At 65.6% G+C, this 16,111-nt stretch overlaps 1 protein-coding gene across 1 annotated transcript; it reads left to right on the forward strand.

The window, feature by feature from the left end:
* The first annotated feature begins 10,689 nt into the window (after positions 1-10,689).
* On the forward strand, positions 10,690-14,095 carry ARC (activity regulated cytoskeleton associated protein). Its single transcript, XM_061438458.1, has 3 exons — positions 10,690-12,714; positions 12,972-13,113; positions 13,325-14,095. The coding sequence occupies exon 1, from the start codon at positions 10,903-10,905 to the stop codon at positions 12,091-12,093; it is 1,191 nt and encodes a 396-aa protein (XP_061294442.1). The 5' UTR covers positions 10,690-10,902; the 3' UTR covers positions 12,094-12,714; positions 12,972-13,113; positions 13,325-14,095.
* Positions 14,096-16,111: the final 2,016 nt, after the last annotated feature.

Consider the following 16,111-nt stretch of genomic DNA (forward strand, 5'->3'; position numbering starts at 1 on the left):
GCACCCGGATGGAAGAAGGCGGGGATGAAGGTGGCATGGTGGCCAGGGCACTGGTGGTGGCGCATGGGGCAATGAGGAATGCATGGTGTCAATGGTGTGGTGGTTGGCGAGATGGTGGTTGTATCGGTGGTGGCGATGTTGAGGATGGCAGGTGATGTGAACTGATCTGTGTCCCTCCCCCATTCATATGATGAAGCCCCAGCATGACAGTGTTCAGAGATAGGGCTTTCAGGAGGTAATTGAAGTTAGATGATGTTATAAGAGTGGGGCCCTTTTCCAATAGGACTAATGCCTATATCAGAAGAGGATGATGGCTCTCAATTCCCCTTTCTCACAAACCAAGAAAGGGCCTTGTGAGAACACTTCAAGAAGATAGCCATCTACCAGCCAAGAGAACTCTCACTAGAAACCTGATGGACTGACACCCTGATCTTGGACTTGCCAGCCTCCAGAGCTGCAAGAAAGAAATAAATGTTGTTTAAGCTGCCCAGTCAGTGGTGTTTTGTTACAGAGACCTGAACTGACTCCCACTGGGAATGGTGAGGGTGATGGTGGTGGTGATGGTGATAGTACTGGTGATGGTGATGATGGTGGTGGTGGCAGAGATGGTGGTGATGGTGGTGGTGATGGTGATGGTGGTGGTGATGGTAGTGTGATGGTGATGGTAGTGGTGATGGTGGTGGTGGTGGTGGTGGTGGTGGTGGTGGTGGTAGAGATGGTGATGATGGTGATGGTAGTGGTGATGACAGTGATGATAGTGGTGGTGATGGTGGTGATGGTGGTGGTGGTAGAGATGGTGATGACGGTGATGGTGGTGGTGGTGATGGTGATGACAGTGATGGTGGTGATGATAGTAGTGGTGATGACGGTAATGATAGTGGTGGTGGTGATGGTGATAGTGGTAATGACGGTGATGATAGTGGTGGTGATGATCGTGGTGGTGGTGATGGTAGTGGTAGAGATGGTGATGACAGTGATGGTGGTGATGATGGTGGTGGTGGTGGTGGTGGTGGTGGTGGTAGAGATGGTGATGACAGTGATGGTGGTGGTGATGGTGGTGGTGGTAGAGATGGTGATGACAGTGATGGTGGTGGTGATGGTGGTGGTGGTGGTGGTGGTAGAGATGGTGATGACAGTGATGGTGGTGGTGATGACGGTGATGGTGGTGCTGGTGGTGGTGCTGGCCATGGAGACAGTGGTGTGACAATGATTACACAACTTACAAGTGGGACACTTGGAATTCAGAGCCTGGACTGTGGGCTGTGGATCTTTTTTTTTTGAGAATTTAAAAATTTTTAATACAGTTCAAAGCAGGATATGTGGTTCATTTCAGCTCTTTCACTGCCAAACCTGGGAGCAGGGACTGCTTCAGCTTCTCTGCCTTCTCTTTCTTTGTGATGACCAAGGTGTAAAGGTATCTGCTGCATCAAAATTTCAACTTCACATTATCCTTATTTTTCTTGATCTTGACAGACCTGGCGTCCTTGCGCCAGGCCGTGAGCAGGAAGTCCTTGATTTCCTCAATTTTGCAGGGCATAGCGACAAGCAGGGCGCGTGACTGGAACGTCAAGGGGCAAGAAGCAAAGACAGCCTGGGCCATGGATCTTAAATGAATGCCTCCTGCTGAGGGTGGCACCAGGGGCCACACGTGGTGGGTAAGCCTGCAGGCCTGTCTGGGATGGCTCTCCAGGAAGCCACCTCCTGCCTCCCCAGGCTCCCTCTCATATTGCCAGGGGAGACACTGAGATGCGGGCTCCTGACATGACATTTTATGTTTATCTAGGAAAGTCTGCCTGCCCAGTTCAGGGGGCACAGCTCCTCAGGCGGTGCTTAGATGGTAGATGGAGGGCCTGCTTCCACCCAGCTCCCCCGGCAGGGGCTGGGGCGGCTGGAGATGGATGGCTCCCCACACTGCTCTTGCCCATGGACACGGGCAGTGGGTGGTAAGCTCCTGGGCGGACGAGTCCGCTCTGGTGATGGGCTGGCTTGGATAGGTCCCAGGCTGAGCTGGGTGGGGAGCAGGGCCTGGGAAGGAGGGCCGCACTTGGGGGTCCTGACCCTGCAGGGGTGGGGCTGCCTTCTGGCTCCCCAGATCTCCAGGCTCTACCCCAACCCTGAGGGAGCCAAGCCCCTGAGGCACCCCTGTGGGGGCACGTGGGGCCCCAGGACAGCCTGGTTCTGGGGTGGGCAGCACTGTCAGGGCCGAGGGTGGGGAGCTAGTGCAGACCCCTGCCAGGAAGTGGTCTGTTCAGGGCCCTTAGAGGAGTGGCCCTCAGGCCTGCCGCGGGGGCCGGGGGTCTGTGGAAAGGCCCTGCTTCTCAGCTCAGATGGTCTGTGTCTGTGGACATGGGGCACTGAGGCTGGAGAGGGTGGGGGGCAACCCAGGGCGCTGGACCCTATCCTCACCTTGGATTGGGGAATGGACCACTGCCCCCAGAGGCCATACCTGGGCCCTCCTGCTCCCCTCCTCTCCAGTCCCCCCAGGGTTCTTCCCCAGCCCCAGCCCAGGTGCCCCCAGGAGGGCTGGCCTCCTTTGAGGTGGACAAGGACGCGCCAACAATGACCACTGTCTGCAGGAGGACTGAGGGGCTGGGGCCAGTGGGTGCCACACACAGGCGGGGGTGGTGGGAGGTGTGGCGGCCCCAGCAGAGCAGGGAGAGCCTCCACCCGAGACCTGAGGGGTCCTAGGGCTCCCTCCCTGCAGGGAGCACCCTGTCCACAGGGCAGTCATGGGCCGGGGCCAGCACTCGGGTGGGTGGGGACAGGCTTGCTCCCAGAGCCGGTGGGCGGCACCCAGCCCGGGACAGCTGGCCCAGCCTGGCCTGCGCCCTCAGGCCCTGGCCCCAGGCCCAGTCCCTCTCTCAGGGGCCCATCCTCTGACGTGCTGCCCAACCCCAGCAGGGCCCTGATCCCCAGGCTGTGTGGGCAGGGACGGGCAAGTGTGTGTTGAGAACCCATGCAGTGGGGGGAGGGTGGGGGCGCCCGTGATGGTCTGGGCTGTGCACTCCTCGACCATGTTGGTTTATTTCTGACCCTCCCACTGGAGCTCAGCCAGGAAAGGGAGGGAGGGAGCGGGGAGGGGGCACTGTGCCAGGGCGGCAGGGAGAGCCCAGGGGTCCGGGATCTACCCTGGCCTGTGGGGGTCGGACCGGTGTCCCCAGGCCAGGAGGCAGGCGTGCTGTGTGCAGGTCACGGAGGTCACCAGCCCCTCCCCCGAGTGCCCCGCCTCCCACTGCTGTGGCCCCCACACCCTGGGGAGCACCTCCAGATCCACACACAGAACTCAGGACCAAGAACGCGGAACATGGGCTGTGTGTCGGCTGTCCTGCCAACCAGCCCCTTACCCTGAACCTCCGAGGGGCCACCTGCCCATCAGCTGAAGAAACTGAGGCTCAGAGGGTGTCCGGGTAGCCTGACCCTGCACCTGGCCAGTGGTGGCAGATGGCAGGATGGGGATCGGCCTTGGGGCCAGGAGACTCAGTCATGTGCTCACCAGCTGGTTCCCCAAGCTCATCCCCTACCCTCCCTGCACCTCAAGCTCCCCGTCTGTAAAATGGGTGACAGTGAGCACCCAGCTGTGTTCCAAGGCGCAGGGAGATGCTCGGCACGCACTGAGGCCCTGTCTCCCACACGCCTTCCATGTCGACCCTCTTTCCAGAGAGACCCCCGAACCAGGATGGGGGCCCTGGCAGGTGGACTGCTGTGCAGCGGGTGGGGTCTGTGGCAGAACACAAGCACAGACCCTTTATTCAGAATTGGTAAGAGCTGCCTGGCAGTGACGGCCGGGCACAGGGCCAGAGGGCACAGACGGTGCCCCGGAGACAGAGGCCCAGGGAGGCGCGGCTGAGCCGTGGACAGGCCGGGTGGAGATTGGGGCCAGAGGTCATTGCGGCCGTGACTGGCATCTGAGAGGCCGGCAGCAGACAGGGAGGCACCACACCCCAGGGCGGGGAGTGGGGCGATGCCAGCCTCGGCGGGCAAGGGGCCTGCAGCTGCACCAGGCGTGCAACTGTGGATCAGGAGCCCAGGAGAGGCCTCGGCCAGACCGGGGGCGTGGACGAGACGCGCGCGTGGTGCGGGTGGCTTCAAGGGAAGGGGGCTCAGGCCCCAGCCCCAGGGGCAGGAAAGGAGAGGCTACAGGGAGAATGGAGGCGGGACCCTGGGCCTCCTCCGGGCTGGCCGCCACCGTTTCCCGCGTGCGGGGGCGGAGCTGGGACAGAGCCTGCCTTCCGCCCGCCTGCGGCGCCGCCTGCACCTGCGTGGGGAAGCTCCCCGCGTCACAGCGAGCTATTCTCAGCCCCACTCCTTTTATGGCCCCGGAACTGAGTGGTGGAGGCTGGCGCACTGCGCTGGCTCAGAGATGTAAATGGGAACGCAGAGCACGGCAGAGCAGCGGCCACCACCCGCTCCCTGGCACGGGCGTCTGAGGCACCCGGCTCTGGGGACATCTCCCTGGGCCGGTTGGCAGTGCACCCCGCATCCTGGCTGAGGGCCCAGCCACCTTCAGGGTTTCTGCTGGGCCCCTGGGGGTCCAGGGAGGCGGTGGGGGCTGTGCGCAGCCCGGCTGTGCCGCAGTGGGCAGAGGGGAGGGGGCGGCTGCACGATTCCAATCCCCCAGCCCCCCGCCCGGAGCCGGCTCTGCTCTCATCCTGACCCCCTACATGAGCTCTCAGAGCGGCCCTCCCACCTCCCCCGCACCCCTGTCGTCCTGCTCACTCTCTGGCGTCCCCGCCCCGCAGGACCCCGCTGGGCTGCTGGCCCCAGCACGCTTGGGGTGTGGGCGCACCGCTGAGCAGGCAGAGTCTCTTCGGGCAGTGAGCAGGGCGTTTTGTCCACTCCGTGTGTCTAGAGCAAGCTCAGGGCCTGGCCGTTGGCCAGCTGGAGCACGCCTCGTCCAGAGAGATCAGGAAGCACACGCACTGACACACTGACACACTCTCACACTCTGACGCTCACTCACACACACCTACAAACTGCACAGGTGGGAGGATGCTGCGCTCAGGGGCTCCAACAGGGGCCCAGGGCAGACGAGGCTCACGCACCGGGAGCCCGGGGAGCCTTCCTGGAGGTGGTGACTCTGGGCTGGGATGTAGATGCCCCGTGAGCCTGGCTGAGCTTCTGTGCTTAGCTTCTGACACTGGACAGACCTCCGTCACTTGAACAAGGTGGTGTGGTGGGCAGCTGGCTGGCCGAGGCCTTGTGCGGACCAGCGTGCCCAGCAGCCCAGTGCCCTTTTCCTCCCCACCTTCCACGGCTGTCCACCCTTCAGGGCGCCGAGGATGGCGGGGTCAGTGGGGTCAAGGGGTCCGCAGGACGCCACCCTGAGACGCCTCGAGGAGAAGTGGGGGTGGGGTGCGGAAAGGGGGTGCCCAGCTCCCGGCCAGGGCGCCTGCCCAGCAGAGGGGACACTTGGCTCCAGCTGCCGTGCGGGGGGTTGGCCAGCGAGCGGCAGGCACAGGGGTGTCCTCGGCCCTGGCCGGTGTTCCTGCCCCACACCTCTGCCTCCTGGCCCCATTCTCCAGCTCCCAACAGCAAAGCCACACAGCCTTGCTCCCCAGGCCCCACCTGTCCGACTCCCCGGCAGGCACCCTGGACGCCGCGGCTGCTCCTTGAAGGGCCTGACCCTCTGAGCGGAGGTGCCGCCAGCTGGCGGCCCAGTGCCAAGGGCAGTGGCCCCGTGGGCAGCATGCCTCAGGCCATGCCCAGCCCGGTGTCCTCTGGGGACTGTGTGGGGGCTCACGGCGGTGGCCCTATTTCATGGGTGACCTGCACCTCCCCACCACCCCACCTTGCTCGGTGCCGGCCAAGCCAGGCTACGGAAGTGCCGCTTGATTGACTGACTCACCTCACAGCCAAGCAGGGCAGCGATGGCTGGACCCACTCTGCGGGTGAGGAAACTGAGCCCGGGAGGCGGGTGCTGAGGGGGCCCACCCCCGGTCATGCAGGACGCACCTAGCGCCTTGGGGAGCCAGCAGACCGTCCCCACGCCCTCTCACCAGCCTGTCCCGGCTCTGGCTTCCCTGCGGAGGGGCCTGGAGCAGCCCTGGACCCTCTCGCTGGGGGCTTTGCCTTCCCTTGCGCAACGGCTGGGGGTGGCAAGGAAAGAGTGTCCCTTGAGGACGGGCCCCGCCCCGCCCTGCCCATGGCCCCTGCTGGGGCCCTGGCCTGGAGGATGCAGGGAGGCCCTACCAGGCTGGTATTGTCAGGAAAATGCAGAACTTTCCTTGGCGAGGAGGGAGGAGGGTCTGGAGTGTGAGGCTGCCTATTCCGGGGACAGGACGCAGCACACACCCTGCCAACTGGGAGAGGAGAGGAAGCCCTGGAGGAGGGGCGGGACAGGAAAGAAAAAACGCTCCCGCAGCTCAGGGAGCAGCTCAGCCCCCTCCCCCCGTCCCCACATGGTCCAGCGCCCGCTGCCTACCCCGGCCCCCAGGCTGGGCCCAGCCCCCTGCTCAGGGTCACTCCTGTCTCAGGTCAGCCCATGCCGGATCCCCCGGAGCTCCTGCCCTGGCCTCCTGGGCCCTCCCAGAGGCTCTGCTGCAACAGGCCCCCCGCAGGCACGCAGAGCAGAGGGACCCCAGCGTTCGCCTTCCGGCTCAGGGCCTCTGTGAGATGAGGGAGATCGTCTCCCCAGGCAGGAGACCACCAGCCCCAGCGGCTCTCCCTTCTCTGTGCCTCCGTTTCCCAGTGGATGTGCTCCTCCAGGGCCCAGCTCTGCCCCCATGTCCAGGGTCCCCACCCGCTGTCCCGGCCTCTCCGCGGCCCGGCCCCCCGCAGCTGGGCTCGGGACCGTGGCTGGACCGGCAGTGCCCTCCAGGCTGCCTGGGCTCGAGCCCCAGGCCGTGCAGCCGGCTGTCCCCAGGGCCTCTGCTCGGCCTCATTGCTGGAGCCCGGGCAGGTGTTCTGGCCCCACCACTGCCTCGGGGACATGGGCGCTCCCCCCAGGGGCCACAGGGAGGGGTTCCAACCACCTCCCACCTCCCAGATCCCGGAAGTGACGCTCCTACGGGAGGCTCTCGGCAGGACTCAGGACGAGGGGGGCGTTCTCGGGTGGGGACCAGGTCAGGCAAGAGGACCAGCACTCGGCCTCACTGGACCCCAGGCCCTGGCACCGTCAGCCCACTTTACAGACAGACAGTTGAGGTTCACGTGGGCAACCACCAACTGTCTCCTAACCAGAAAGGGAGGGAGAAGGGCCCACTATCTCGCCCGCTCCACGACCCATTGCGCACGCACGCTCTGTGCCAGGCCGGCTTCGGGCTCCGTGGCTCAGCTGTGAGGGTGCGGACGGTGTTCTGGGGCCGCCGTCACACCCGGCTCTCGGCTCTAAGTGCCTGGCTGAGCAAGAGGGAAGCAGCAAGTGCGGGAGACCTGGGTTCGTACCTGGTTTAGGGCGAGGGGCCGGCAGCAGTGCTGGCCAGGGTGGGCACCGGGACAGCCGGGCCGGGAATGACAAACGAATGGGCAGGCAGGTGCAGGAGGCAGGAGGAGGCCCCACCGGCTGGCAGGACGGGTGGCGGGCACACGTGGAGGGCGGGCACCTGGACTCCAGGCCAAAGCTGGGCAGGAAGGGCCAGGTGAGAGTGGGTGGCTGACGGCTGCTCCGGGGACGCCGCGGCTTTCCCTCCACAGCCCCCCTCCCCGCCGCAGGAGGCAGTGACCTGGGCCCAGGGGGTCCATGACAGCGGGAGCTCTGCCTGCAGATGCTTGTGCCCACACTGCGGGCTGATGAGAGGCTGCGAGTCTGCAGGGCGGCGGCTGAGGCCCTGCTGGAGAGGCAGGCCAAGCCTGGCTCCCAAAACGCACCCCAGACCCCGGAAGAGGGGCAAGGAGGGAGGCCCGGGCCCAACAGCCTGTCCCACCTCGCCCCGCGGAGGAGTGCCCCTGTGCCTGTGGGGCCTGGGCCCGGCTCTGATGGGTCTGCAGAGGTAGGTGTGTACCCTGGGGACGGAACCTGGTCAACCTGATCATGGAGCAGTCCTGGAAAGGCAGGTGCTGCAGGGAGGGGAGGGGTGGCTGGCTGGAGAGGGTGAGGAGACCCGGGGCTGAAACAAGGGTCTCAGCATCGGGAGAGCAGCCATGGGGGCTGGGAGCCCCGAGCCCTGGGGGTGGGGTGTTAGAACCCGCAGGGGCTGGAATGGGGGCTGCCCGGACCCTCACATTGGGCAGACCCAGCCTCCCCAGCTCACCCACCTCCGTCCGGAGCAGGTGAGGCCTCAGGAGCTGCCAGGCCTGAGGAACAGCCGCCCAGCTGGGCTCTGAGAGCCGGGGGTGGGGGGCTGGGCCCCACTCAGTCCTTGCACACCCCGGCTGCCCGCTGCACCCGCCCCTCCTCAGCCTGAGCCGGCCTGCTCTGGGTGGGCTAGAGCTGGAGGCCTTCAGCCCTGAGGACAGGGGATGCCGGGGCAGCCCCCCTAAGCACAGAGCTGGCCAGGCCTCCTCTCCGGAGGCGGCGGGAGAATGGAGCCTGAGGCTGCAGCGCGGGGGTGTGCTGAGGGCTTCTGGGGCGATAATTGGGCAGCGATTAAGTGTTCCCGGAGCAGCGGCTGCGGCCCATCACCTGTCACAGCGGCCTCGTGAGCGCAGCCTCTGTGCAGCACCCCCCGCGCCCACGGCAGGCCGGGCAGAGGGGCCACCGAGGGCCAGGGTCGAGGCCAGCTCGCCTGCCAGGCTGCCCTGAGACCCGCTCTCCTGCCCACAGAGGGGATGCCCACCTCCAGCCTCCTGCCCCAGCCGCCCCACGGCTTGGGGGCCACAGGGCCTCTGTAGACTGAGGGCTGACCAGCCATCCCCCACTGGTCACTCAGGTGCTGGCTCTGGCACCCCCGCCACACGCAGGTGTACACACACACACACACATGCACGAGCACACAGGTGCACACACGCAGTCCCTGCCTGGCTGGCTCGCCGCAGGCTTCTCCTGACCAGGGCCCTCAGATGTGGTCGCAGGCTCATGGCCCCACTCCGGCGGCGGTGACCAGGCCCGCTCACGCACACAGACATCCTACTGCCTCCAGCCCCGGGATTCCTGTTCTGGCAGTGGCTGGCCCACTCCCCACCCTGCTCCCTCTCTGCTCACCCACTTGCCTTTAATTAGAAATGCCAGGAGCGCGATTCAGGGGGAGTTTCTGCCAGGGAGACATTCCTCCTGGCTAGGGGAGAAAGCTTAGAGTGGGAAAGGAGGTGGCAGCTTGGCTCTGAGGGGTGCTCCCAGGACAGCAGGGGCCTCCGGGGGGGCCCAAAGGGGGGATTGCAGCGTGGGCGCCCGTGCGCCCTCGCGCGTGTGAGCAAGACGCTGGGGGCGGGTGGGCCTGGCATGAGGGGGTAGGTGTGGACAGACAGGGATGACTGGATGGGGGGAGGATGGGCAGGTGGGAGGTATGAGTGTCTATATGGGGGAGGGGTGAGTGTGCAGTGTGTGTGTGAGGGCGCTGGCTGCAGGGAAGGCATCTGGACAGGCAGTGGTGCGTGGCTGCGGGCAATGTGTGCCACCTGTGCCCGTAGAACTGCAGAGGACCTGGGACCACAGCCATCTGTCTCGGGCATCCAGGGGCACGTCCCTTCCCCACACTGTTGCCAGGGAGGCAGAAGGGACCTCCCTCTGGAGGGAATCTCAGCTTCCGGAGCCCCGTTCCTTATATGGTATATGGTGCTTTGGTTCTCAGCCTCCAACCGCATCAGGCTGCCAGCACCCTCCCCCCTCCCCCAACCCCCCACCTCCATCCTCCTAGAAGTCTTGGAGCTTCTGACCAGTTCTGGTTGTGCCCTGGGGGTTCAGGGGCCACACCCTGCAGTGGGAGGCAGGACCCCTCCGTCTGCCCCACCTCCTGCCCCCTGAAAGCAGCCTCCAGGTGTCCCTGGAGGCACCAAGTGAAGAAGTCCTGGCCTCAGCAAAGACCTGGGAGTGCGGTGACAGGCGGTCATGCCCAGCTACTGCCAGCCAGGCACACACACACCCACTCCATGGCCAGGGGAGCCGGGGGAGCCAAGCCCTGGGTGTGTGCCCCTCACACAGGGCGCAGGGCCAGCTCCAGGCCTGGATTCAGGGGCTCCAGGGCAGGGACAGAGGGATCAGGCCACGTCGGGACTCACACCTGACACCTGTGAGTGTGTGTGTGCACGAACATGCCTCAAGGTCTTCAGATCAGGGAAGAGGGTCCGAGTGCCGTGGTGGCGGCTGGGTCTCACCTGTGGCTGAATGTCCTGCAGACCCGGGCTGGGCAAGGTCAGGGCCTGCGCCGGTGGCCCAGGACTTCCTCCCACACCCCACCCCCCAGCCCCCCCGCAGGCAGGAGGTGGCAGTCACTGGAGGAGCAAGCCGGGAGGGGCCCGGGAGAGGGGCTTCCTCCTTAGCTCCGGGTGGGGGCCCCGGGGCGCTCACCTGGCCTCCGGGCCCCGCGCTGGCTGAGGGGGCGTCGCGGTCCGTGCCCAGCTCCATCCCTGGGTCCCCACGGGCTGAATGGGTCGGGGAGGGGGCGGCGCGAGCGAGCGCATTAGTCACCCCGGGCCGCCGGGTGTGCAGGGGGTGGGTCCTCCCTCCGCCGGGAGCGCGCGTGGGCGCGGGAAGGCGGGCCGGCAAGCTGGGGGCGCGGGCGGGGAGCCGGCGCCCGGGCCAATCGGAGCCGAGGCTCGGCGACGGGGCCGCCCACGGGCCGCGCTGGCGGCATAAAGAGCCGGCGGCCGAGCCTCAGCGCAGAGCTCGGGCGCTGAGTCCTCCCGCTCCGCCGCTGCCACCGCCGCCGCCGCGACCAACCGGGACCGGCCGCTCCTCCGCGGGACCCGTCCGCCGCGCCTCGCAGCTCCGCGCAGCCGGCCCCCAGCAGCCCCTCGCCATCCCCAAGAGGATTTTGCAGCCTCCCTCTCCCGCCTATCCGAGCGAGCCCCGCCGCAACCTGCAAGCCGATGGAGTTGGACCACAGGACGACCGGCGGCCTCCACGCCTACCCCGGGCCCCGCAGCGGTCCGGCCGCCAAGCCCAACGTGATCTTGCAGATCGGTAAGTGCCGGGCGGAGATGCTGGAGCACGTGCGGAGGACCCACCGGCACCTGCTCGCTGAAGTGTCCAAGCAGGTGGAGCGGGAGCTGAAGGGGCTGCACCGGTCCGTGGGCAAGCTGGAGAGCAACCTGGATGGGTACGTGCCCACCAGCGACTCGCAGCGCTGGAAGAAGTCCATCAAGGCCTGCCTGAGCCGCTGCCAGGAGACCATTGCCAACCTGGAGCGCTGGGTCAAGCGGGAGATGCACGTGTGGCGGGAGGTCTTCTACCGGCTGGAGAGGTGGGCTGACCGCCTGGAGTCCGGGGGCGGCAAGTACCCGGTGGGCAGCGACCCAGCGCGCCACACCGTCTCCGTGGGCGTCGGGGGTCCCGAGAGCTACTGCCAGGAGGCAGACAACTACGACTACACTGTCAGCCCCTATGCCATTACCTCTCCACCGGCTGCCGGCCAGCTGCCTGGGCAGGAGGAAGTGGAAGCCCAGCAGTACCCGCCCTGGGGGCCGGGGGAGGACGGGCAGCTGAGCCCTGGCGTGGACACGCAGGTCTTCGAGGACCCGCGGGAGTTCCTCAGCCACCTGGAGGACTACCTGCGCCAGGTGGGTGGCTCCGAGGAGTACTGGCTGTCTCAGATCCAGAACCACATGAACGGGCCGGCCAAGAAGTGGTGGGAGTTCAAGCAGGGCTCGGTGAAGAACTGGGTGGAGTTCAAGAAGGAGTTCCTGCAGTACAGTGAGGGCACGCTGTCCCGGGAGGCCATCCAGCGGGAGTTGGACCTGCCGCAGAAGCAGGGCGAGCCACTGGACCAGTTCCTGTGGCGCAAGCGGGACCTGTACCAGACGCTGTATGTGGACGCTGAGGAGGAGGAGATCATCCAGTACGTGGTGGGCACCCTGCAGCCCAAGCTCAAGCGTTTCCTAAGGCCCCCACTGCCCAAGACCCTGGAGCAGCTCATCCAGAAGGGCATGGAGGTGCAGGACGGCCTGGAGCCGGCGGCCGAGCCCACTGGCCCCCACCCGCCAGCTGAGGAAGAGGCCGAGTCCCTCACGCCCGCCCTCACCAACGAGTCCGTAGCCAGCGACCGGACTCAGCCCGAGTAGAGGGTGCTGGGCCCCGCCTGCCCGCCCGTGGCCCTTGCCCGCCGGGACTTTAGAGTGGCCCGCCCCTGCAGGGGAGCCCTCAGTCTCCTCGTGCGGCTGGACGCTCACCTCAGCCTCCTAGCCCGACTCCAACAGACACGCGTGACCCAGATGCGGGCAGTGTCCCCCAGACAGCCAAGGGGCTTCCCTTCCTTGCAGACCCAGCCCTCACCCTCCCTGCGTCTGTCTTCCCCGATGGTGGACTGGCCTGAGTCAGCAACCCCGCCCTCCATACTCTCAGGCCATGACAGTTTCCTCATCCTGCTCAATGCCTGGGCCCTCTGGGCACTCAGAAACCCAGTGTCCAGATGGCACAGGCTGGCGTGCACCCAGCTCAAGGAACACCCCAGAGCAGAAGCTCAGGGGCCACTGGTGCCCCCGGAGCCTGGGCTTCAGGGAAGCTACTTCTCCTGGCAGTCGCCGTGACCGGCTGGCACCCCTGCTGCCTCTTGGGGCAGCTGGCCAGCCTTGGGCAGTGTGGCTCCCTCCCCCTGGAGGAGAGCCCAAGCTTAAGACACAGCAGCAGCAGCAGCCGCCGCAGTGGCAACAGACCTGGCGATCTGGTGCCTCCTGGCCCCTCAGGTGAGCCCCTGCCCCTTGGCACCACCACCAGGGGGCACCATAGGGTTGGGAGGGCCCTGGGCGAAGCCCACCCCACCCCAGGTGAGCCCATGGAGGCTCAGAGCCCCTGGCATCCCCATAAATTAGCTGCTGGGATGGGGTTGGGGTGGTGCGGAGGGGAGATCTCAGGGGTCAGGGAGGGGGCTGGAGTGGGGAGCAGGGCTGGGGGAGGTTGCTGACCCAGCTCTCACAGGGCCCTGTGTTTTCTCTCCCCACAGCACCAGTGATTCACGCCAGCCTGGAGAGGGACAGAGCCCCGCGCGATGACTCACCCATGGCAGGCGGCAGGTCCCCTGGGGCCTGAGTCCTCCAGCCGGCTGAGGCAGCAGCCGGCCTCTGCAGCCAGGAAAGTGACGACAGGTATGCAGGGGACCCCGCCCCTGGCTGTCCTCACCAAGGGCCCCCCAGCTCCCCCCAGCCCCTGGCCCCAGGCCCCCAGTCCTCTGGCCTAGCTGAGAAATAGCCCCCCAGGACCCCAAGGGCTTGCTCTCTGAGAGGTCAGCCCTGCCCCGCCCCGCCCCGCCCTGGCGGTCCCTGAGTCCCTGACCACCTGTGTCTTCCTTCCTTTCAGGTCTCCAGGCTCCATGTAGCGGAGCCTTTGCTGCTGTGCCCGGCACTGTCCCTTGTCCTCTCCCCCTACAAGCTGCCTGCACGAGAGGAGAAGCCTGAGACCAGAGGAGGGGGCCCAACAGAGAGCTGGTGGTGAAGAGGGGCCAGTGTGAGGGCCAGGGCCTGCCGCTATGCCCGCCCCGCTGGCTGCCCACTGCCCGCCCGCCCCCAGGGCTGCCGCCTTCCCGGGCCTGGCCTGGCTCCCACCCCGGAGCCCCTGCCCGTTGCGCGGCCATCCTCTGCTGCCAGAGCTTCCGCCACGGCCGCCCCTGCCCGGTGGCCCCAGGCCCAGCCCCAGGAGGCCCGGAAACCTTTGCCCCTGGGGCTCACTCAGGCTCCCTGCCAAGCCCTGCTGCGGCCTGGCCCGGACCCCCACTGCCCCAGCCACCAACACCCTGGTGCTGGCCGGCCACCTGTGTCTGCAGCCCAAGCAGGCCTGGTTGGGGGCTCCCAGACTCAGGAGACCAGCTCCCGCAGGAAACTCTGCCAGCCCCTCCGTCCTGCGTCCTGCCAGCGCCGCCTCCCGCCCCAGATTTTATTTTTGCATATAAGCCATAACCTGCTCTCCTGGCGCAGGCTACGGGGAGGCCCCAAGGTCCTCAGGGGGGTGTGGTCAAGTCCCTGCCCGCTGTGGATCAAGCCTCGACTGTCAGGCCAGGCCATGTCCACCTTGCCACCTCACCTGAAGACAGACGCTTTTTCTAAGACTTTGTTAATAAAACACTGAAACTTACTAGTGTGTGTGTGCTGCTGTTTCTCTGCCGGCCGGAGGGCGCCTACAGAGGGAGGCCGCTCAGGGTGGCAGGACCCTGGAACCCAGGGGTACGGCTGGCCATCTTAGAACACCAGAGCCACTGACATTCACGCTGAGTGGGCGACAAGGTGTGGGACACGCTGGGGGAGGGGGCTGGCGGGGGTGCCAGACACGCATCTGCTGCCAGGACTACGCCTGCCCAGAGGCCTGTGGGCCCAGAGGGGATTCTCAGGGTGTGGACCCATGAGAATTGGGGAAGGTCCCTGCTGCGAGAAGACCCTGGTGAGTCCTGGCTGCAGGGTCTTAAGCTTGATCTTTCTGAGCCTCAGGTTGCTCAGTCACTCAGGTGTGTCCGACTCTGCGACCCTGTGGACTGCAGCACGCCGGGCTCCCCCATCTTTCGCTATCTCCCAAGGTGGTGATGCTCTCTAGCCATCTCATCCTCTGCCGCCTCCTCCTCCTGCCCTCAATCTTTCCCAGTGTCAGGATCTTTTCCAATGAGTCAGCTCTTCGCATCAGGTGGGCAAAGGATTGGAGATTCAGCTTTAGCATCAGTCTTTCCAGTGAATACTGGAAAGTGAAGAGCCTCACATTCCTGGTCTGCAGACAGAGAAGCCATCACTAAAACCATTGTGGGCTCGAGACCTTAGACGGTCCACACTGCGCACATAAGCCGTAACACACCTGCCTTCTTGGAGGACGCCAGGTCCTTACCGGAGATGGGCAGGTGGCCTGTGGGTGGGGCGGCTCAGACCCCTCCACCAGGCAGCGTGGGATGAGAAGCAAGCCTGGGGAGGTGGACATAAAGGGGTTTGTGTCGAGGAATCAGCTCACCGGCTGGTGGGACTGCAGGGCCAGCCCCGAGTCTGCAGGGCAGGGGGGCCCCTTGGGCATGGGACGTCTCCTCTGGTGAAGGCTCAGCTCTGCTCTTCAGGTCTTTCAACTGATGGACCCCGGCCCACCCAGATAATCTCCCTTGATCTTTAGTTCCAGTTGTCTGATACGGAATGTCTGTCGTACTCATAACAGACCCTCAGGACCTCTCGGGGATGAGGGTCTGACGGAACGCCTGGGACAGGCATTCAGGTACAGGTGTACAGGTTCGCCCCAGCCAGGCTGGTGGTAAAAGCCCCCTCCCAGCCTCGCAGCTGCCGTGGTCGTCGGCAGGCCCTTGTGGCCTGCCAGGGCCGGCCCTGCCCTCGGAAGGGGCTGCTCTGCTGGGTGGGGTGGGAGGCCGGGCACGGCCGCCCCTGCTGAGAGGACGGCGCCCACGGGGACGCAGGGGCCACCCGGGAAGGCTGGAAGCACACGGGAGCGTCGAGAACCACCCGCTGCCAGGAACGCCGTCACCGTGCACGCAGAACCGAGCGGGTGCCCGGTGTGACGCCCTCGGTGAAGGCCGCCTCTTCCCTGTTCTCCTCCTTTATTCCTTTCAAACGCTCAGAGTGCTGACAAGAATGGGGAAGGAAATCGGCAGGAACAGGGGGCTGGGCACCATGGTGATGCCTGAGAGTCAGTCATTTCTCCGGGAGACCTACTCCTGCTCGCATCAGAAGCTGGGTGTTCTGGGCCCTTTTTCCTTTTAATATGAATTTCCTGTCTGTAATTGGATGATTGTAGAACAGGCAAGCTGAACACTCGCAGTAATCTGAGAGGCAGCTCTGTGTCTTTGTGTCCCGAGAAAAGAGGCGGGAGGGCGGAGTGGAGTGGGCTGGCCCGGGCAGGGGAGTGGGACCTCCAGCCGCCCTGGAGAATCCCCCAGCCCAGGCCCCTGGACAGAGTGCTCCCTGCCCCCACCCCCACCGTCCTGCCCATCCAGACCCCTCAGGCCCTGGTCTCATCTCCTCCCTCCCTGGCAGGGAAGCTGGAGCTGGAAGGGCAGAGATGGGACTGGGGGCAGGGCTGCCCCAGGGGCCCACCCTGCACGCCCAGCTTGGTGGGGGGCTTCTGAGCCGGGTGGGCTGGGGCTCAAGTCCCAGGGCCTCTCTTTCTATA

The sequence above is a fragment of the Bos javanicus genome, chromosome 14, assembly GCF_032452875.1.
Source record: "Bos javanicus breed banteng chromosome 14, ARS-OSU_banteng_1.0, whole genome shotgun sequence".
Classification (NCBI taxonomy): Eukaryota; Metazoa; Chordata; class Mammalia; order Artiodactyla; family Bovidae; genus Bos; species Bos javanicus.